Raw genomic sequence first — 17,343 nt, 5'->3', positions numbered from 1 at the left:
TTAGACACATCCCACGTAGGCACATTGTTAAGGAATATGAAGGGCATGCTTTGTAATCGAATCTCATTCTTTAACTAGAAATACTTCCTTACCATACTCAGTCGATGTTTGCCTTTGTTCTCATAGAGTAATTTACACTTAAGGTTCATCTAAAAGGGTTCCATATCAAGTTCATCACCTAATAACATTTACCCTACCAAAGAAAGTTCCACAAGTATTACCTCACAATGGCAACAAGAAGCTCATCATGACTTTACTAAGAATTAAAATGATTTTGTTCCATCCAATTAACCTTAAGTCTATTGTTCCTTTACTTTGAAGTATATCATTACGACTTTCGACTTCAACATTCTAACCTTACCTCTATATTCAAGTTTTCACATAAAAGACCCTCTTAACATCACTTAAGGTCACATGTCACTCATACATTCAAGAACAAGTGACTTTAGCACCCTAAGTGAAGACATCTCATATTCATTTTCATAGATGCATCAAGTAATGGACACAACTTAACCAAGATAAGACACCACATACTTCACTTTAACTTATATTACATGTCAATCTAGAAAAACATAGAAATAACCCTTATAATTTTTAAGTCATTTTATACACTACCTTATCATCATCAAAATGAACATCATAGACTCATATAGTCTATAAGGAGTAACATACATCAACCCTAAGACTATACACACAAAGCCATAGTCATAGGCTAACATGATTATGAACTAATATCAATAGAAGAAATCACATATATTTTCACATTACTTAGCATGTAGTTAGACATTTTCATACTTCACATTATCATCATAATACTTCAAGAAGTTTGCCGACAAGCCTATGATCATCATATTACTTAAAATAACCCCGACAAGCCACATAAATTGCAAGTAAAGCACATAACACCACCACCATAAGTGGAGCATACGATTCACAATATAATTGAAGTCTAATTAACATAAAATAAAAGAAATAAGGCAGCATACCACCACCCCATCTTCCATACCTCAAGTCAATGCAAATCACCCAATTCGATATCATAATGCCCTTACCTATGGCCACAACCAACAATTCAATATAATTATAACAATATTCAAGAAACTAGGTAAATTTAAAACATATTCATCAATATAAAAAAACCTAGATATCAATTTTACTACCATTATTATATCAATCAACAGCCCACCTGAAACTACATTAGAATTCATAAACATTGGGTCAATATCAAGTAACCCATAACTTTGTCAAAAACTAGGGTTCATCCAATTCATGGGTTCATAGGTTATTTAGGTTAGAATCATCATTACGATAACAATTTAATCCATATTAGACGTTTAAAACCATTAATGCAAGATTCCATGGCAGATTATGAAATTGGAGAATTCAATTTTAACAATTTTTAGAAAACTTCTTGAGAGTTAGGATCCTTGATGAGGAGACTTTCAAGGATAAAATAACATACCTAAATGAAGGTAATTCTTCAATTTGATAAAGAATGTCCACTAAATTCTTCAATTCAACCTCTTTCTTGAGTTTTAGCTTCACTGCCGTCTTACGGAATTTCTAAGGGATTTTGGGGTTTTGGTTTGGAAGAATGAATTCTTCTTAGTGTTAAAGACGTATATACACACTTAAAATATCCAAAATACCCTTAAGAATCCTCCAATATTCTTGTTTTGAAGTGGGGTGAATTTATAAGTTCACCTCCACTTGGCAGTAAACTGCACGCAAGAGACAGACCCATCGATGGTCCGTCCCTTGACCAACGGACCGTCCTATTGGTCCGTGGTCTGGAATTGAGGCCTGTCTTGGGCTTCCTCTCCCCGAAGCCTATGTCTCAATAAAAGAGACTCCACCAACAGGGCGTCGACTGAACCACTGGGCGTCGATTGCCAACCGTTGGTTGAGTTAGCTTGGCCTGTTTTGGGCACCATGAAGGGTCCTTCCTCGAGACCCTTGGATGGTCCTTGGGGATTTTTACCTAGATTTTTCCAACCCAAACATGAATTTATATGAGTTTAGGACCTATCACATTAATTTCATCAACGACCACGTAAAATTGACGAAACATGCCTAGACACAAAGGTCATTTCAACGCAAACATTTCGAACGTCATGGACGTTCTTGGACATTTGACCTCCAAAATTCATGAAAATTTACACACTACCTATATACATCATAATAAATAATTTAGGGACATTATAAACTCATGAATCACACATAGACACATAGAACCACATATGAGGCACATAGGCGACTTAGTCGTCGAACGTCTTGGTCGTCCTTTGATGTTTGACTTCCAATGCAACTAAACTCTTAGTCATTACCTAAACACAATATTATAGACCTATGTAAGACCTTATACTATCATGACAAGTATGTTAAACTCTAATTCACCTAAGTCATTTTTTGGGTCTTATATTCTCCCCCACTTGGAAAACAGTCATCCTTGAATGACATTTGCCACTCTCCGAACACTTCCAAGAATATAGATTCAAATAGCAGCTCATGACCATACCATATAATACATTACCAATAAGAAAAAATAAATTTCAAAAAATCAAGAGGTTCACAATACAACAAGAAACTAGAAACAATTATATAACTTATTATGCTATAAAGTGCACATGCTTCATTACAAATAACAAAAACTCATTTTATATTTCATATCATAATCATATACATCGGTTATAACCAAATTACATAACATTTTAGTTCAGAGAATGATTTCCAATAATTTTACAGTGAGCAGTTTGAAAGCTACAGTTACTTTTTTTGCAATTTTTTTTTCAAATATGCAATTTTTAGGCAATTCATGATAGAAACATGCTATTATGCAAGGTAACATCATAAACATATCTTACATGATAATCATGGCTTCATAAAATGCATAATGTAAGAATTTAATGAAATTCAATTTCAACTAAACACCATGCACATGCAACATACTTGTATGACTCTCTATCCCAATCTACTAACCATACTCCCCCACTTAGAAGGAACTCATATCACTAAGAATATAAAAGCAAGGACTTACCCTCATCATTATAATCATCATCCCTCTTTAATCATCTTGTACGGAGTGCATAAGAATGCCTCGTTTCTTGAACATCATCCATTGGAACATTTGGAGCAACTTTATTACCCTCGATTCCTCTAGAAGCAATGTTAGGAAAATATCTCACCTTGTGTCCTTCCTTACAACAACATATCAACTCCCGATATCCCTTAGACATTCAACATAATACCTCTTTCCACAAGTGAAACATTTAGGTTTGACATTTTGTGAACCACCTCCTTTCTCCAATTCTACCTTAGCACTTCAAGGTTCTTCTTTACCTTGGGCCATCTTTTTAAAACCTAGGTTGACCTTGATCACTAGAACCACTCATTTACAAGTTTCTAGACATCCTCCTATGTTTTGACACTTCAATCGATTGGGCATACACCATGAGCATTGCTAGGTTTATACTATCATGTAGCATTACTATATGACATTCCACATTCACTAGATCAGCCACACCTATCACGAAGCACCTCATTTCAATCCTTCAGATTAGACACAAGGGAAGGGGTATATCTAGATAACATAGAGAACTTCAAAGAATATTCCTTAGCACTCATAATGTCTTTCTTGATATTGATAAAATCCTCCACCTTAACTCCACTCCTTTCACAAAGAAAATACTTACCAAGAAAAGCTTCCTTAAATTCTTCCCACTCAATAGGACCCGACTCCTCTGGCCTATTATCCATCCATTGAGTGTACCATATTTGAGAAACATTTCTCAATTGATATGAAGCCAACTCCGCCTTCTCCCAAGATATAACTCCCATGGCACTCAACACCTTGTAAACTCCTTCTTGGAACTCTTGAGGATCCTCTTCCCCCCAGAGACAAGAAAAATAGAAGGGTTCATCTTCACAAAGTCTCTCAACCTAGATTTCATAGTGCTCTGCACCACATTCACCCTAGGAACCAATACTAAAATTCACTTGAGTAGTCATGGCTCGGGCTAAAGCAATCAAAGCCTCTCTAATATCTCTATTACTCAACTCCAGGGGATCATCATTACCTCCTTCAACATTAGGGACTTGATCACCTTGAGCATCTTTTGGAACTGGCTCAATTTCCTCAACTTGAGAAGGAATGTCCTCTTGCACATCATTCTCCTCAACTCTCCTATTCGGGGTCCTCCAAATATTCATCTTCCTAAAAATGCAAGGAAAACCATATGAAAAGAGTACTCATAACTTTAACTCTACCGCACGATATAGAAGTACAAATTAAGGGAAACCCTATCATCATATTGTCTCATCAAACCTAAGACACGAGAATACTATGGACACATTCAATACAAAATACAAATATACAAATATTTAGTCTATTACATTACTTCAATAAGAAAAATAAAAGACATCTAATATATGCGGTTGAGTCAATTGAGGACATACTTCAACTTCTCTTGAACGATGCTAATGTCCAATTCTTCATTCCAAAATGCTCCTCACCTACCAACAACTATAGAGATACATAAAAGCATGGATTAGTACAACCACATGTACTAAGCATGGCATAATGCATTAAAATTATGAAAACGGACATTTATAGGAAATATGAATCTTTTCATTTAAAAATCATATTATAATCATAAGAATAACATTTTAAACTTAGAAATACATAGGATAACATTTAAGAGATTAAGAACATTTTTTAGCCAACTAAACAGTAAGTTATATTAACTGTACAGTGAATTGCTTCACTGTTACAATAAAAGTATTTTTTCTTCCATTTTAACACTTTCTAGCATTTACTCTTCTCACAAAAACCTATCCTAAGACTCACTTAATCAAAACAAAGAGAAGTCCATACAAGCTCACTAAGCATGCCTAAATAACCCTCGAGACTAATTATAATAAGACACATACACACTTACAATACATCAAACATATGAACATGAGATTTCCCCTATTAAAGGTGATCCTAAGTCTTACTTGAGTGACTTGTGAAGCATCCGCCCGTACAATCACTTACACATACACTTAAGAGATCAAATAGTCTACCGATGTTAGAAGAATTCTCACATAACATAACAATATATAGATACTATGACATTCTCTTACAAAAGGCTATCAAGAGGCCTACATAAGTAAATCAGTAAGATAACATCCATGATTAACCTCTTTAATTCTACCTAAATAATCCTTAAGACTACCGAAATTTAGATGATGTCTACATATTCAAACATATTTTCTACTGGAAGCGTTATCAAGATTCATCTAGGTAAGATACAAAGTGACAATTTCTGTACCCCCTTCACACCTTAACTAGACAACCCTGAATTACTCTATATAAGTACTTATTCATTTAAAATACTTCCTTAACTTAAGTCATTACTTTCACTAGTTCATTTAGGAGACATTCAACACATAAAGGACATTCAAGTAATGACCTTGGACAAGACGTAGGAACTCCAACTAATACCTTCAAATCCAATTGTGCAATGTCTAGATAGCTTCACATACAACCACCTAAACTTTATATAACTTCTCTAATGCTAATAGGTTTTCCATATGATGAGAATTAGCAATAACCGACATACACAATGATAGCAAGACATAGAAAACAAAGTTCTAACCTACTTCGATGAGTGTGTTCTGCTAGCCAATGGTAGATCTTAAACACATCCCATTTTGGCACATGATAAAGGAATATGAAGGGCATGCTTTGTAATCTAATCTAATTCTTTAACTGGAACTGCTTCCCTTACCATACTCACTCGGTGCTCAATTTTGTTCTAATAGAGTAATTTACACTTACGGTTCATATAAAAGTGTTCCATATCAAGTTCATCACCTAATAACACTTATCCTACCAAAGAAAGGTCCACTAGGACTACCTCACAATGGCGACAAGAACCTCATCATGACTTTACAAAGAATTAAAATGATGTTGTTCCATCCAATGAACCTTAAGTCTATCGTTCCTTTACTTCGAAGTATATCATTCCGGCTTTTGACTTCAACATTCGTAACCTTACCTCTATATTCAAGTTTTCACATAACAGACCCTCTTAAAATCACTTAAAGTCACATGTCACTCATAAAATCAAGACCAATAGACTTTAGCATACTAAGTCAAGACATCACATTTTCACTTTAATACATGCATCAAGTAATGGGAACAAGTAAACCAAGACAAGACACCACATACTTCACTTTAACTCATATTACATGTCATTCAAAAAACACATCAAAATAACCCTTATCATCTTTATGTAATCTTTACACTACCTTATCATAATCAATATGACCATCATAGACTTATATAGTTAATTACGAATAACATACATCAACCCAAAGACTATACACACAAAGCCATAGTTATAGTCTAACATGATTATCTACTTATCATCAATAGAAGAAACCAAGTACACATTCACATTACTTTGCATATATTTAGACATTTTCATACTTCACATAATCATCACAATATAATTAAAGTCTAATCAACATAAAATAAAGGAAATAGGGCAGTGTACCACCACCCCATGTTCCATACAATTCAATGCCAAATAACCCAATTCAATATCATCAGTCTCTTACCCATGGTCAAAACCAACAATTCAATATAATTATAATAATATTCATGAAACTAGGTCAATTAAATCCAAGTAGGTTCTACAATTTGAGAACAACCTCATTTCTCCAATTTCACCTTAGCAATTCTATATTCTTTTTGACCTTGGGCCTTCTTCTTAATCCTAGGTTTACCTTGATCGCTAGAACCACTCCTTTTCAAGTTTCTAGACATCCTCCGATTTTTGGATTATTCAATCGATTGGGCATACACCATGAGTCTATCTAGGTTCATATCATCATGTAGCATCGACGTACGACATTCCTCCCTTACTAGATCAACCACACCCTTCACGAAGTGACTCAGTTCATCTCTCGGATTAGAAACAAGGGAAGGGTCATATGTAGATAATATAGAGTATTTTAAAGAGTATTCCTAAACACTCATATTTCCTTTCTTGAGATTTATAAAATCCTCCACCTTAACTTCCCTCCTCTCACTGCGAAAGTACTTACCAAGAAAAGCTCTTTTAAATTATTCCCACTCAATAGGACCCGACTCCTCCATCCTATTATCCTTCCATTGAGTGTACCATATCTGAGAATAACATCCCTCAAAATATATGAAGCCAACTCCGCCTTCTCCCTAGATGTAACTCCCATGGAACTCAACACCTAGTACACTCCATCTAAGAACTCTTGGGGATCCTCTGCCACCTAAGAGCCAAGAAAGATAGGAGGGTTAATCCTCTACAAGTTTATCAACCTAGATGTAATAGTTCTTTGCGCCACATTCACCCTAGGCACCATACTAAAATTCAATTGAGTAGTCATGGCTCTAGCCAAAGCAAGCAAAGCCTCTCTTATATCTCTACTACTCAACGCCGGGGGATCATCATTACCTCCTTCAACATTAGGGACTTGATCACCTTGAGCATCTTGGGGAACTTGCTTAACTTCCTCAACTTGAGGGGGAATCTCCTCTTGCACATCCTTCTCCTCAACTCTCCTATCCGATGTCCTCCTCGTATTCATCTTCATAGAAACACAAGGAAAACCATAAGAAAAGAGTACTCCTAACTTTTACCCTAACACACGACATAGGATTAGAAATGAAGAGAAACTCTATCGTCCAATAGCCTGTCGCCCAAAGATGTGTCGCGATGCACACCAAGGTTAAGACTACACTACACATGACTTAATGAGATTTTCAATTCCTAAAACAACTTTCATATCCAATTCTCTTATACCATACTTTTCATAACCGAGACCACACCCCATAAGTTAGTGGCAATCTCATATTGTGACTATCTTACTTGACCTATCAGAGGTCTTGTTCAATACCTTACATATCATTCATCGAATAAACATAGTGAAAAGTAGTATGGAATTAAAACTTTTCACAAAACATATCATAGTCTTTGAAAATCTTTTTTATATAAAGTCATTGGAAAAACTGAGTCTCAATCTCATCATCTTAAGACACAAGAATACTTGAGACACGGCCCGTACAAAATACGAATATAGAAATACGTAGTCTATTACAATACTTCAATAAGAAACATACAAGACATATATGACCTCGAGTCAAATGAGGACATACTTCAACTCCTCTTTTAACGATGTTATTTTCTAAGTGTTCACTTCCCAAAATCTCCTTACATTCTAAGAACTATAGAGATAGATAACAACATGGAGTTAGTATAACTACATGTACTAAGTATGGCATAATGCATGAATATCATGAAAACGAACTTTTATTTGAAATATGCATCTTTTTATTTAAAAATAATATTATAATAATAAGAACAACATTTATTAACTTAGAAACACATAAAATAACATTTAAACCAAATATCACATTTTTATGAGTCACTTTGTAGTAACTCAAATAACTGTTATAGTGAAGTCATTTCACTGTACAATGAAGTTCTTGCTTTTCCATTTAAACACCTCTTAGCATGTGGTCTCCTCACTATAAGCTATCCTAATAGCCACTTAAGTAACAAAAAGAGAGACCTCCTATACAACCTCACTAAGCACACCTAAAATGACCCTCAAGAACACTTATTGTAAGTCTCATATACACTCCAAGACATCAAACATATCAACATAGACAATATGATATTTCCTCATCAAAGGCTATCAAAAGACTTACTTAAGTAGATAAAGAAGATAATGTCCATGATTGAACTCTTCAAGACTACCTAAATAATCCTTAAGACTTCCTATGTTTGGATCATGTCCACAAAATCGACATCTTCCCTAACTAGAGTCATTCTTAAGGCTCATCTAGGTAAGATATGAAGTGATCATTACTATGCCCCCTTCAAAATTTAAATATACAACCCTTAACTACTCTAGATAAGTACTTATTCATTTAACATACTTTATAACTTAACTTAAGTCATTGCATTCGTTAGTTTATTTAGGAACATTCAACACATATAGGACATTTCAAGTAAGGGTCTTAGACAAGACATAGGGACTCTAACTAACGCCTTCAAAGACTACTGTGCAATGTGTAGATAGCGTCTCATACAACCACCTAAACCTCATAGAACTTCTCTAGTACTAATAAATATCCCACATGATGAGAATAGGCAGTAACTGACATAGACCATGATAGGTAAACATGGAATTCAGAGTTCTAACCTACTCCGATGAGGGTGTTATACATGCCATGGGTAGAACTAGGACACATTCCATGTAGGCACATGGTTAAGGAATATGAAGGGATTTTATTCACTCTAGTCTCATTCTCAAGTAGAGTTATATTGTACTCTAGTATCATTCTCAAGTAGAGGTGCATTGTACTCTAGTTTTATTCTCAAGTAGAGAAACTTCCCTTAACATAATCAATGAGTTCTATCCTTGGTTCTCATAGAGTAATTGACAATAAAGGATAACATGAAGAGGTTCTTTATCTAGTTTATAATGCAATCACGTTTATCCTACCAAAGAGGTCCACTAGGGATACCTTTCAATGGCGACTAAGATAACTCATTATGGCTTTCCTAAGGATTAATATGATGCCATTCTAGCAAATTAACATTAATTCCACTATTTTCGTACATGAAGTATACCATTATGTCTCTAGATTTGAACATTCATAACATAACATTTGCCACGTACATGACCTTCTTAACATCCTCTAAGGTCTCATATATCTTTCATTCATACATGACAATGGTGAAATAATCCTAACTAGTCAATACATATCATAATCTCATAACATTCGTTCATATATCAAGTAATGGACACAAGTCTACCAAACAAGACACTACATTCTTTCACCTTATCACATATAGCATATCATTCTGTAAAGCACTTAAGATGACCCTTATAATATTTCTATCACCCTATACACTACTACAACATAATCAATAAACTTTATAGGCTCATATAGTCATGTGGGAATACCCAAGACTCAAATTTAAGACTTACACAGAATTTAAAGTCATAGTCTAACATGACCATCTACATATCGTCAATAGAACACATATATTTTCACATTGCTTAACATGTAGAAAAATATCATCATACTTCACATAATAACCTGCACAAATAGCCAAATTACTTCAAGTAGTGACGACAAGGCCATGATCATCATAATACATAAAGTAACGCCGACAAGGCCATGTAAATTGCAAGTAAAGCACATTAAAATGCCAGCATAAGTGGAACATACCAATAACAACACAACTGAAGTGTAAAAAATATATGAAAATAAAGGGAATAGGGAAGCTACCCACCATAACATCCTCACCACCTCAATTCGATGCTAAATCATCCAATTAAATACCATAAGGCCCTTATCAATATCCATGAACAATATTTCAATATAGGAACTATGATAATCAATGAAATTAGGTCAATTAAAAAAATATTCATCAATCTAAGACAACCTAGATATAAATTGAATACAATTATTACAACATTAGAAAGCCCGTAGAAATCTACACCACAATTCATCAACATTAGATCAATATCAAGTAACCCATAACTTAGTCAAAATCTAGTGTTCATCCAAATTCATGGTTTCATATGTATTTTAGGTTAAAATCATCAATACAACATCAATCTAATCCATAGTAGAAGTTTAAAAAATATTGATGCAAGAACCTATGGTAGAATCATAAAATTGGACAATTCAACTTTGAAAACATTAGAAACTATCTTGAGAGTTAGGCTCCGTGATTAAAGGAGTTTCAAGGATCAGAATGCATAACTTGTTGAAGCTAAATCTTCACTTTTATCATTAATATCCACTCAATTCGTCACACCATGCTCTTGTTTGACTTTGGACTTCAATGGAGTTTCTAAGGGATTTTTGGGTTTTGATTTGGAAGAATGAAATCTTCTAAGTGTTAAACACTTATATAAATTTTTAAAATACCCAAAACACCATTAAATAATTTCCAATAACTTATTTGAAAGTGGGGTGAAATTAAAAGTCAACCCCTAGCTTGGCAGTGAACTGCACGCAGACAGACAGTCCACCAACGGTTGGCAATCGACGAACTGTTTGTCCACAAACAGACCGTCATGTCCTTCCGTTGGTTGGTATAGATACTTTAAATGGTTATCTTATCACCCGATACTAAGTTCCTACAAACGGAACCCATAGACGAGGTGTTGATAGGCCCACGAGCCGTTGATGCCTCCGTCGTTTGGGGTTGCCTAGGACTGTCTTGTCTCTAAGTTTTGGTCCTTTCTCTAGGACCCTTGGTTGGTCCTTGGGGATATTTTCCCGGACGTTTCTAACCAAAACATGATTGTATACAATTTTATCACCTCTCACTTGAATTTCATCAAAAAAAAATACGTAAAACATGATGAAACATGCTAAAACACACAAGGTCATTTCATGGCACATCTTTGGACGTCATGGATGTTCTTAGACGTTTAACCTCAAAACTTGACAAAACATGATACACTGACTATATATGATATAATAACTCATTTAAGGACCATAAAACCTCATGCATCACACATAAACACGTAGAACCTCATTTTGAGGCACATAGGTGACTTAGTCATCGAACGTCTTGGTCGTCCCTTGACGTTTGACTTCAATTGCACCTAAAATCTTAGAAACTACCTCAATACCATATATTAGACCTATTTAGGAACTTATATAATAATTACAAACATGTTAGGATCTAGTTAACCAAAGTCATTTTCGAGGTCTTACAACCTGAGCTCTCGGAGGTCTTATACAAGCCCATAGTTATCATTCATCGCCTTGTCATAGGTAAATTACCAGAAAATTTAGAACATCTCATAGCACATCATATGCCTAAAACATCACTTCGTATATAGATATAAAATATCATAAGTACATATTTAGACTATTGTCTCTTTTTGCCATCCTAGACTCAACATCATAAGAGTACATTAGGGACACGATCCTTACAACATAATACGTAAGTAAAATAATACTACACTTAATATTAACCCATAATGTAAGAGATACTTGAACTTAACGATTCCTTTTCTTGAGCATGGGAATCATATATCAAGTTCCTTATCTTTTAAAGACATCCAATAACCATCCATAACCTACACTTTGTGTAAAAAGGTAGAGAAGAATGGAGGGAGTACAAGAATGCACTAATTATGGAAACCATGCAAAAACATGCATTAAATTAGGGAAATTTTACCTGAAATCACACTTCATGCCTTTTTGAGAAAATCTTCATAAAACCATTATACATTAAGCATATCATTTACATACTCCATATATGCATATTTCATGGTAAAACATAATAATCATTCAATGCATTTAAGGAAATTTAGGAACATTTTACAGTAAGTACTTTCACATTACAGTGAGTTTATTTTCTCTTTACAGTGAATTAATTTCTTAACATTCCAAGTAACCCTTTAGTGATACTAGGTTCAATGCATCACCTTAAGGCCATAATAAATCATACATATAACCCACAGAAGTCAACACATACCATCATAGCAGTATAGTACATCATACTCACATTTAAGCCAAGATCATAGGGACATTATAGTGAACTCTATACACTTTGCACATATACTAATTTAACTTCACATGAATCATTATAAAACCTTACTCAAAATATTATTCTATGTCTACTAGTGCAATGTACATGTGAGGTCCCACTACCTCACACCTACTTTGTACACCTATCATAAGGTCACAAGACTTAACATATCCTTCATATACTAAACACAATACTATAGTCAACTATATACACTTCAAGTAGGAACTTAGTCACATATTCATATTAGAACTTCATGTCATTCATATCATCACATCATGCAGACACTAACACAATGTCATGCATGAGAACCATAAACATATGCACATATATTAAACCACCTTCCTAGGACATCCTTACAGAGCTACTTGTGCAATGTATAGGTGGGTTCATTACTTCCACCTATCCTAAACACCTTCCCTTAGTTTATCCTAGTTAGTGTCCTTAACTTTACTTTACATCCATTGTCCCTTTTACATTAGGGAAACTATATCCTTACCCGACACTAAGACCATGGGTGCTAAACATGGAATTAGGTGTTGTAGAGCCTTACACCAATGGAAGGTGTTCTTACCTAGAAAATGTAGAACATTAACAAATGCTAGCATACTAAGTGAATTCACTTGCTAAATCCCATGTGGCAAGCATACTTTACGGTACTAAGAGATATACATAAAATCTTACATGCTCATTGTCATTGAAGCCTCAACTCATGAAAAAACATGGGTGAATCTTCCTCAAGAAAAGTCAACACCTCATGTGGAACCATGGGTGAATGTTCCTCCAAGGGAAGTCAACACCATATGAGTACCGAATGATGAATATTCCGCCAAGGGAAGCCAACACCTCTAATTGTCAAGTTCACTTGGCGCTAAGCTAAGTTTCCTTTATTGAAAAAACTTTATTACATTTCTTTATAAAACATAGTCTTCGGAGATTGACTCCTCATATGCTTAGCTCATAGTATATTCAAGCACCTATCTAATTTTGAGGGTACTCTTGAGAAATATCATTCAAGTGCCCCTCTACTAATAGATCATCATTCATGTGTGTATATACATGTTAATAATACTTTGACATAACATATTTAAACCACACATGTTCATAAAATACTAATGCATTCATATTCATGTATATAGGAAACCAAACCTAGGAATTATCCTATCAAGGCACACATGTGCAATGTATAGACAAGATCCCATACCCTTGCCCTTACTAGTACACCTATCAAGTCATCCTAGTTAATGGAGCATAACATTCTTCACATATATATACCCTATATGCATAGTAGTAGACATAATATAGTGAATATGAGATGAACCTTTCATTAGAAACTATAAGCCTTTACTACATGGTAAGCATGCATAATGTGTGAGTGTCTATGCACATTGGTCAACGTCATCACATAATGACTATCGACAACACATTGAGGTAGCCCCCCTCTTAGAAATACAATGCACAACCAAGCATAGAACACACAACACAATTTAGCATAGGAGACAAGCTAACCTCACATTACATTCAAGACTCCTAACCTTAGCTATTCCCACATTTTCATAGGGGTACATAGGTAAGGGAACATAAACAATCACAACTCATCAATGGCAGTACCTAAACCTATCCCTAACATATTTATACACATGCATAGACAATAAACATACAAACTACATCACAACTAGAATAAGAAACTAGGCATGAGCTTCATATTGGGTAATTATCACCACTACACATTCATAATACAATTTACTTCAAGGACATGATCACATCACATATATAATTACAATAAATTAAACACCGCCACCATAAGTGGATCATACCACACAATGCCATACAAGGCTTCATCAACAATATTATAGAGAAGTAGGGAAGTGGAAGAGTAGAGCAATTCTTACCAATCCTTTAACCTTAGATCATCATTGATAATTACAAGTATTTCATCAACAATTCAAGTATAGGGAAGTATCTAAATATGCATTAACATAAACGAAATCACACTTCATTCCCTAGAAGATCAAGATACCAACATAGGGACTAAAAACCAATTCAATAGAGAGTAGAGGAAATAGGTAACCCTACTAATTCCCTGAAGCCTACGCCATCAATCGTGTTTTTTCAATAATGTACAAGTATATAAAGATATCATTACTCAAAAGTAGGCATTCTTCATCTAACATAAAATCTAGATCACATCACACACTTAGCATTATTAATCAATAGACTAGAAGAACCTAGATCAAATCATAGCAAGCCTTCTTTACTTTGGTCTTAAAAGATTCATACCCACAATTCAACCATGATATTACCCTAAGGCAGTAGCTACAATCATCCTAACATAATCATTTCCACATTCATACATTATAAGGTCAATTTTATAGTGAATATATAGACACATAGGTTAGTCTTATTCAAATCTTAATATATTGATCCACATGGATAATTCATAAATAATTCACCATTAATATACAGAATAAATAGTAGATATAAGGTATTCAAGATAATAGAATAAAAAATCCACAAATAACAAGTCACTATCAAAATGCCCATGCAGAGGCTAAATTGAATTTGAGATGGACATGGGTTCACATTGCAATTGGATTGAAATTCACGTTAAAACCAATATATTATCATAAATTCTTCATGATTAAGCCTTTGAAAATGTTTTGAGAATGTACTCATGGCTATATTGAAGACAAAGAAGTTTGATCATAAGATCTCTTTTGAAAACTTTGAGAAGAACTCTCCAGATGGAAGGTTAAATAGAGATGAAGGATCAACATACCTTTATTTAGAAGAAAACCTCTAAAACTTAATGAATAATCTACGCGAATCCAAGCTCCAAACAGCTCTTCAGCTTCACCTTCAATGGAGGTTTCTAAAGAGAATTGGTTTTGGAGGGAAAGTCTAGTTTGTGTAGAATGGATTGGGAATAGGTTATTTACATTTTTTGTCACTTAAACACACCCAAAATAATCAAATACACCAAGCAGGTTCAGGTTAGGACGTGCGGTTAATTTCCCATTCACCACTCAATAAAAACAGTCGTAAGCAACCATCGACGAACAACATCGACAGGATGACAGGGCATCCTGCTGCTCTGTCGTTGGTGACTACAGCTCCTTCTTTGAGACAGAAGGCTCACCAAGACAATTTTTGATCTATTCCTCCCATTGACAAGGCGCAGGTTGGGAAACGGGCATCAACTTGGCTCGTCGATTGACATTGTATTAGACATGAAATAATTTGACCTCTATAGATTGAGTTTCCTCCCTTCCATTCAAAAGAGGGTTCATTACAAAATTGGAATTTAACTACCCTTATTCTACAATGAATTGAAGTAAAACAAGAATGTAACCAATCTATCCCCAATATGTCATCAAAGTCAAACATATCAGGTTCTACCAAGTCAACCAATGTAACTCGATTGGCCAATAATATGGGACAACTCCTATACACTCTTTTAGCAACAACGGAGTCACCCACGTGGATACAAACAAAAAAGATTCAACTAATACATCGGGGCGCATATCAAACTTCATAGACACTAAAGGATTTACAAAAGATAAATTGACACCGCCATCTAGAAATAAACAATTTTTTATTGAAAATACTTGCAACATACCAGTAACAACATCAGGAGGACACTCTTGATTACCCTAGATTTGAGATCATAGAAGTGTTCTTCTTAGGAGCATCGTACGACATCCACGATACTGAAAAGCATTTGGCCCTTGGTGGACCTAGTCCGAGATGCATACATGCTCCCTCAATAAAAAATTGCTTGTTGCATTAAGCAGCTTGTTTGCAAACTGTTTGGGTCCTTCTCATAGACCCCTAGGGTGTTCCTTGGGGGGTCGCAACTGGACATTTCGATCCTAATACATTATTTTACCTATTCAAAGTATTTTTACAAGTTTTAGCCTTCAGAAAACACTTGCAGACCTTCAAAAGACCTAAGGACATCTGCTAGTTCAACTTCACTAGTTTTCGGACGTCATGGTCGTCCCTTGACGGTTAGTCTCTAATACATCCAAATAAATTAACTACATTAGCTTATTTTTGGAAACACCATTTTTAATCATTATTCATGTTGTAAGGATTTAGCCTAGGTAATTGTATTACCGAAGTATAACAACAGAGGATGTTGACACAAGACACCGATAATCGTAACAACTAAAATGATAAATAAATGCAAAAACGGATCTTCTAGAAAGTAAGGAGGCTCACTAATTACTGTGAAATGAATATATCACAACCCAGGGTATCCCCTAGACGTAAGAAGGTGTATCAGACCTCGACAGGCCTCATACAAGACACGTAGAATATCATAACATTGAGTAATAGAAATGAGTTGAATTTAAAACTTTTCAGTACAATCAAAGTCTTGATAAAACAAAACGGAAGTCTAATATCATTCTATCAAACTATATAAACATCAAGAATAAAATCTTGGGAGACAATCATGCAATAGTCCAATTGATAAAATAAAGTGGTGATCACATCGTTGAATCCAATGATGACTCACCAGTGTTCACTTCTTGAGCTACTATGATCCTAGCTACTAGAATAAGTTTCATTATTGCCTAACCCTACATTTGATAAGAATGTACTCAACGTATGTGTTATTAAATTCAAGTACTAAATATTACATCTAGAATAAACAACATAAACATCATCGTTAGTCAATTAAAATCATAAGCATAATCAATGCACATGAATAAACATTATAATAAGAAAGAATGCTTCTCAA

General features: G+C 34.6%; 1 protein-coding gene across 1 annotated transcript; it reads right to left on the bottom strand.

The window, feature by feature from the left end:
* Positions 1-3,543: 3,543 nt before the first annotated feature.
* Positions 3,544-4,209, bottom strand: LOC138341990 (uncharacterized). The gene is made up of 2 exons (XM_069294173.1): positions 3,997-4,209; positions 3,544-3,939 (listed from the first exon to the last, which is right to left on the bottom strand). The coding sequence occupies exons 1-2, from the start codon at positions 4,207-4,209 to the stop codon at positions 3,544-3,546; spliced, it is 609 nt and encodes a 202-aa protein (XP_069150274.1).
* Positions 4,210-17,343: the final 13,134 nt, after the last annotated feature.

The sequence above is a fragment of the Solanum lycopersicum genome, chromosome 2 (genome assembly GCF_036512215.1).
Source record: "Solanum lycopersicum chromosome 2, SLM_r2.1".
Lineage (NCBI taxonomy): Eukaryota > Viridiplantae > Streptophyta > Magnoliopsida > Solanales > Solanaceae > Solanum > Solanum lycopersicum.
This window is presented reverse-complemented; position numbering and strand designations above follow the sequence as displayed.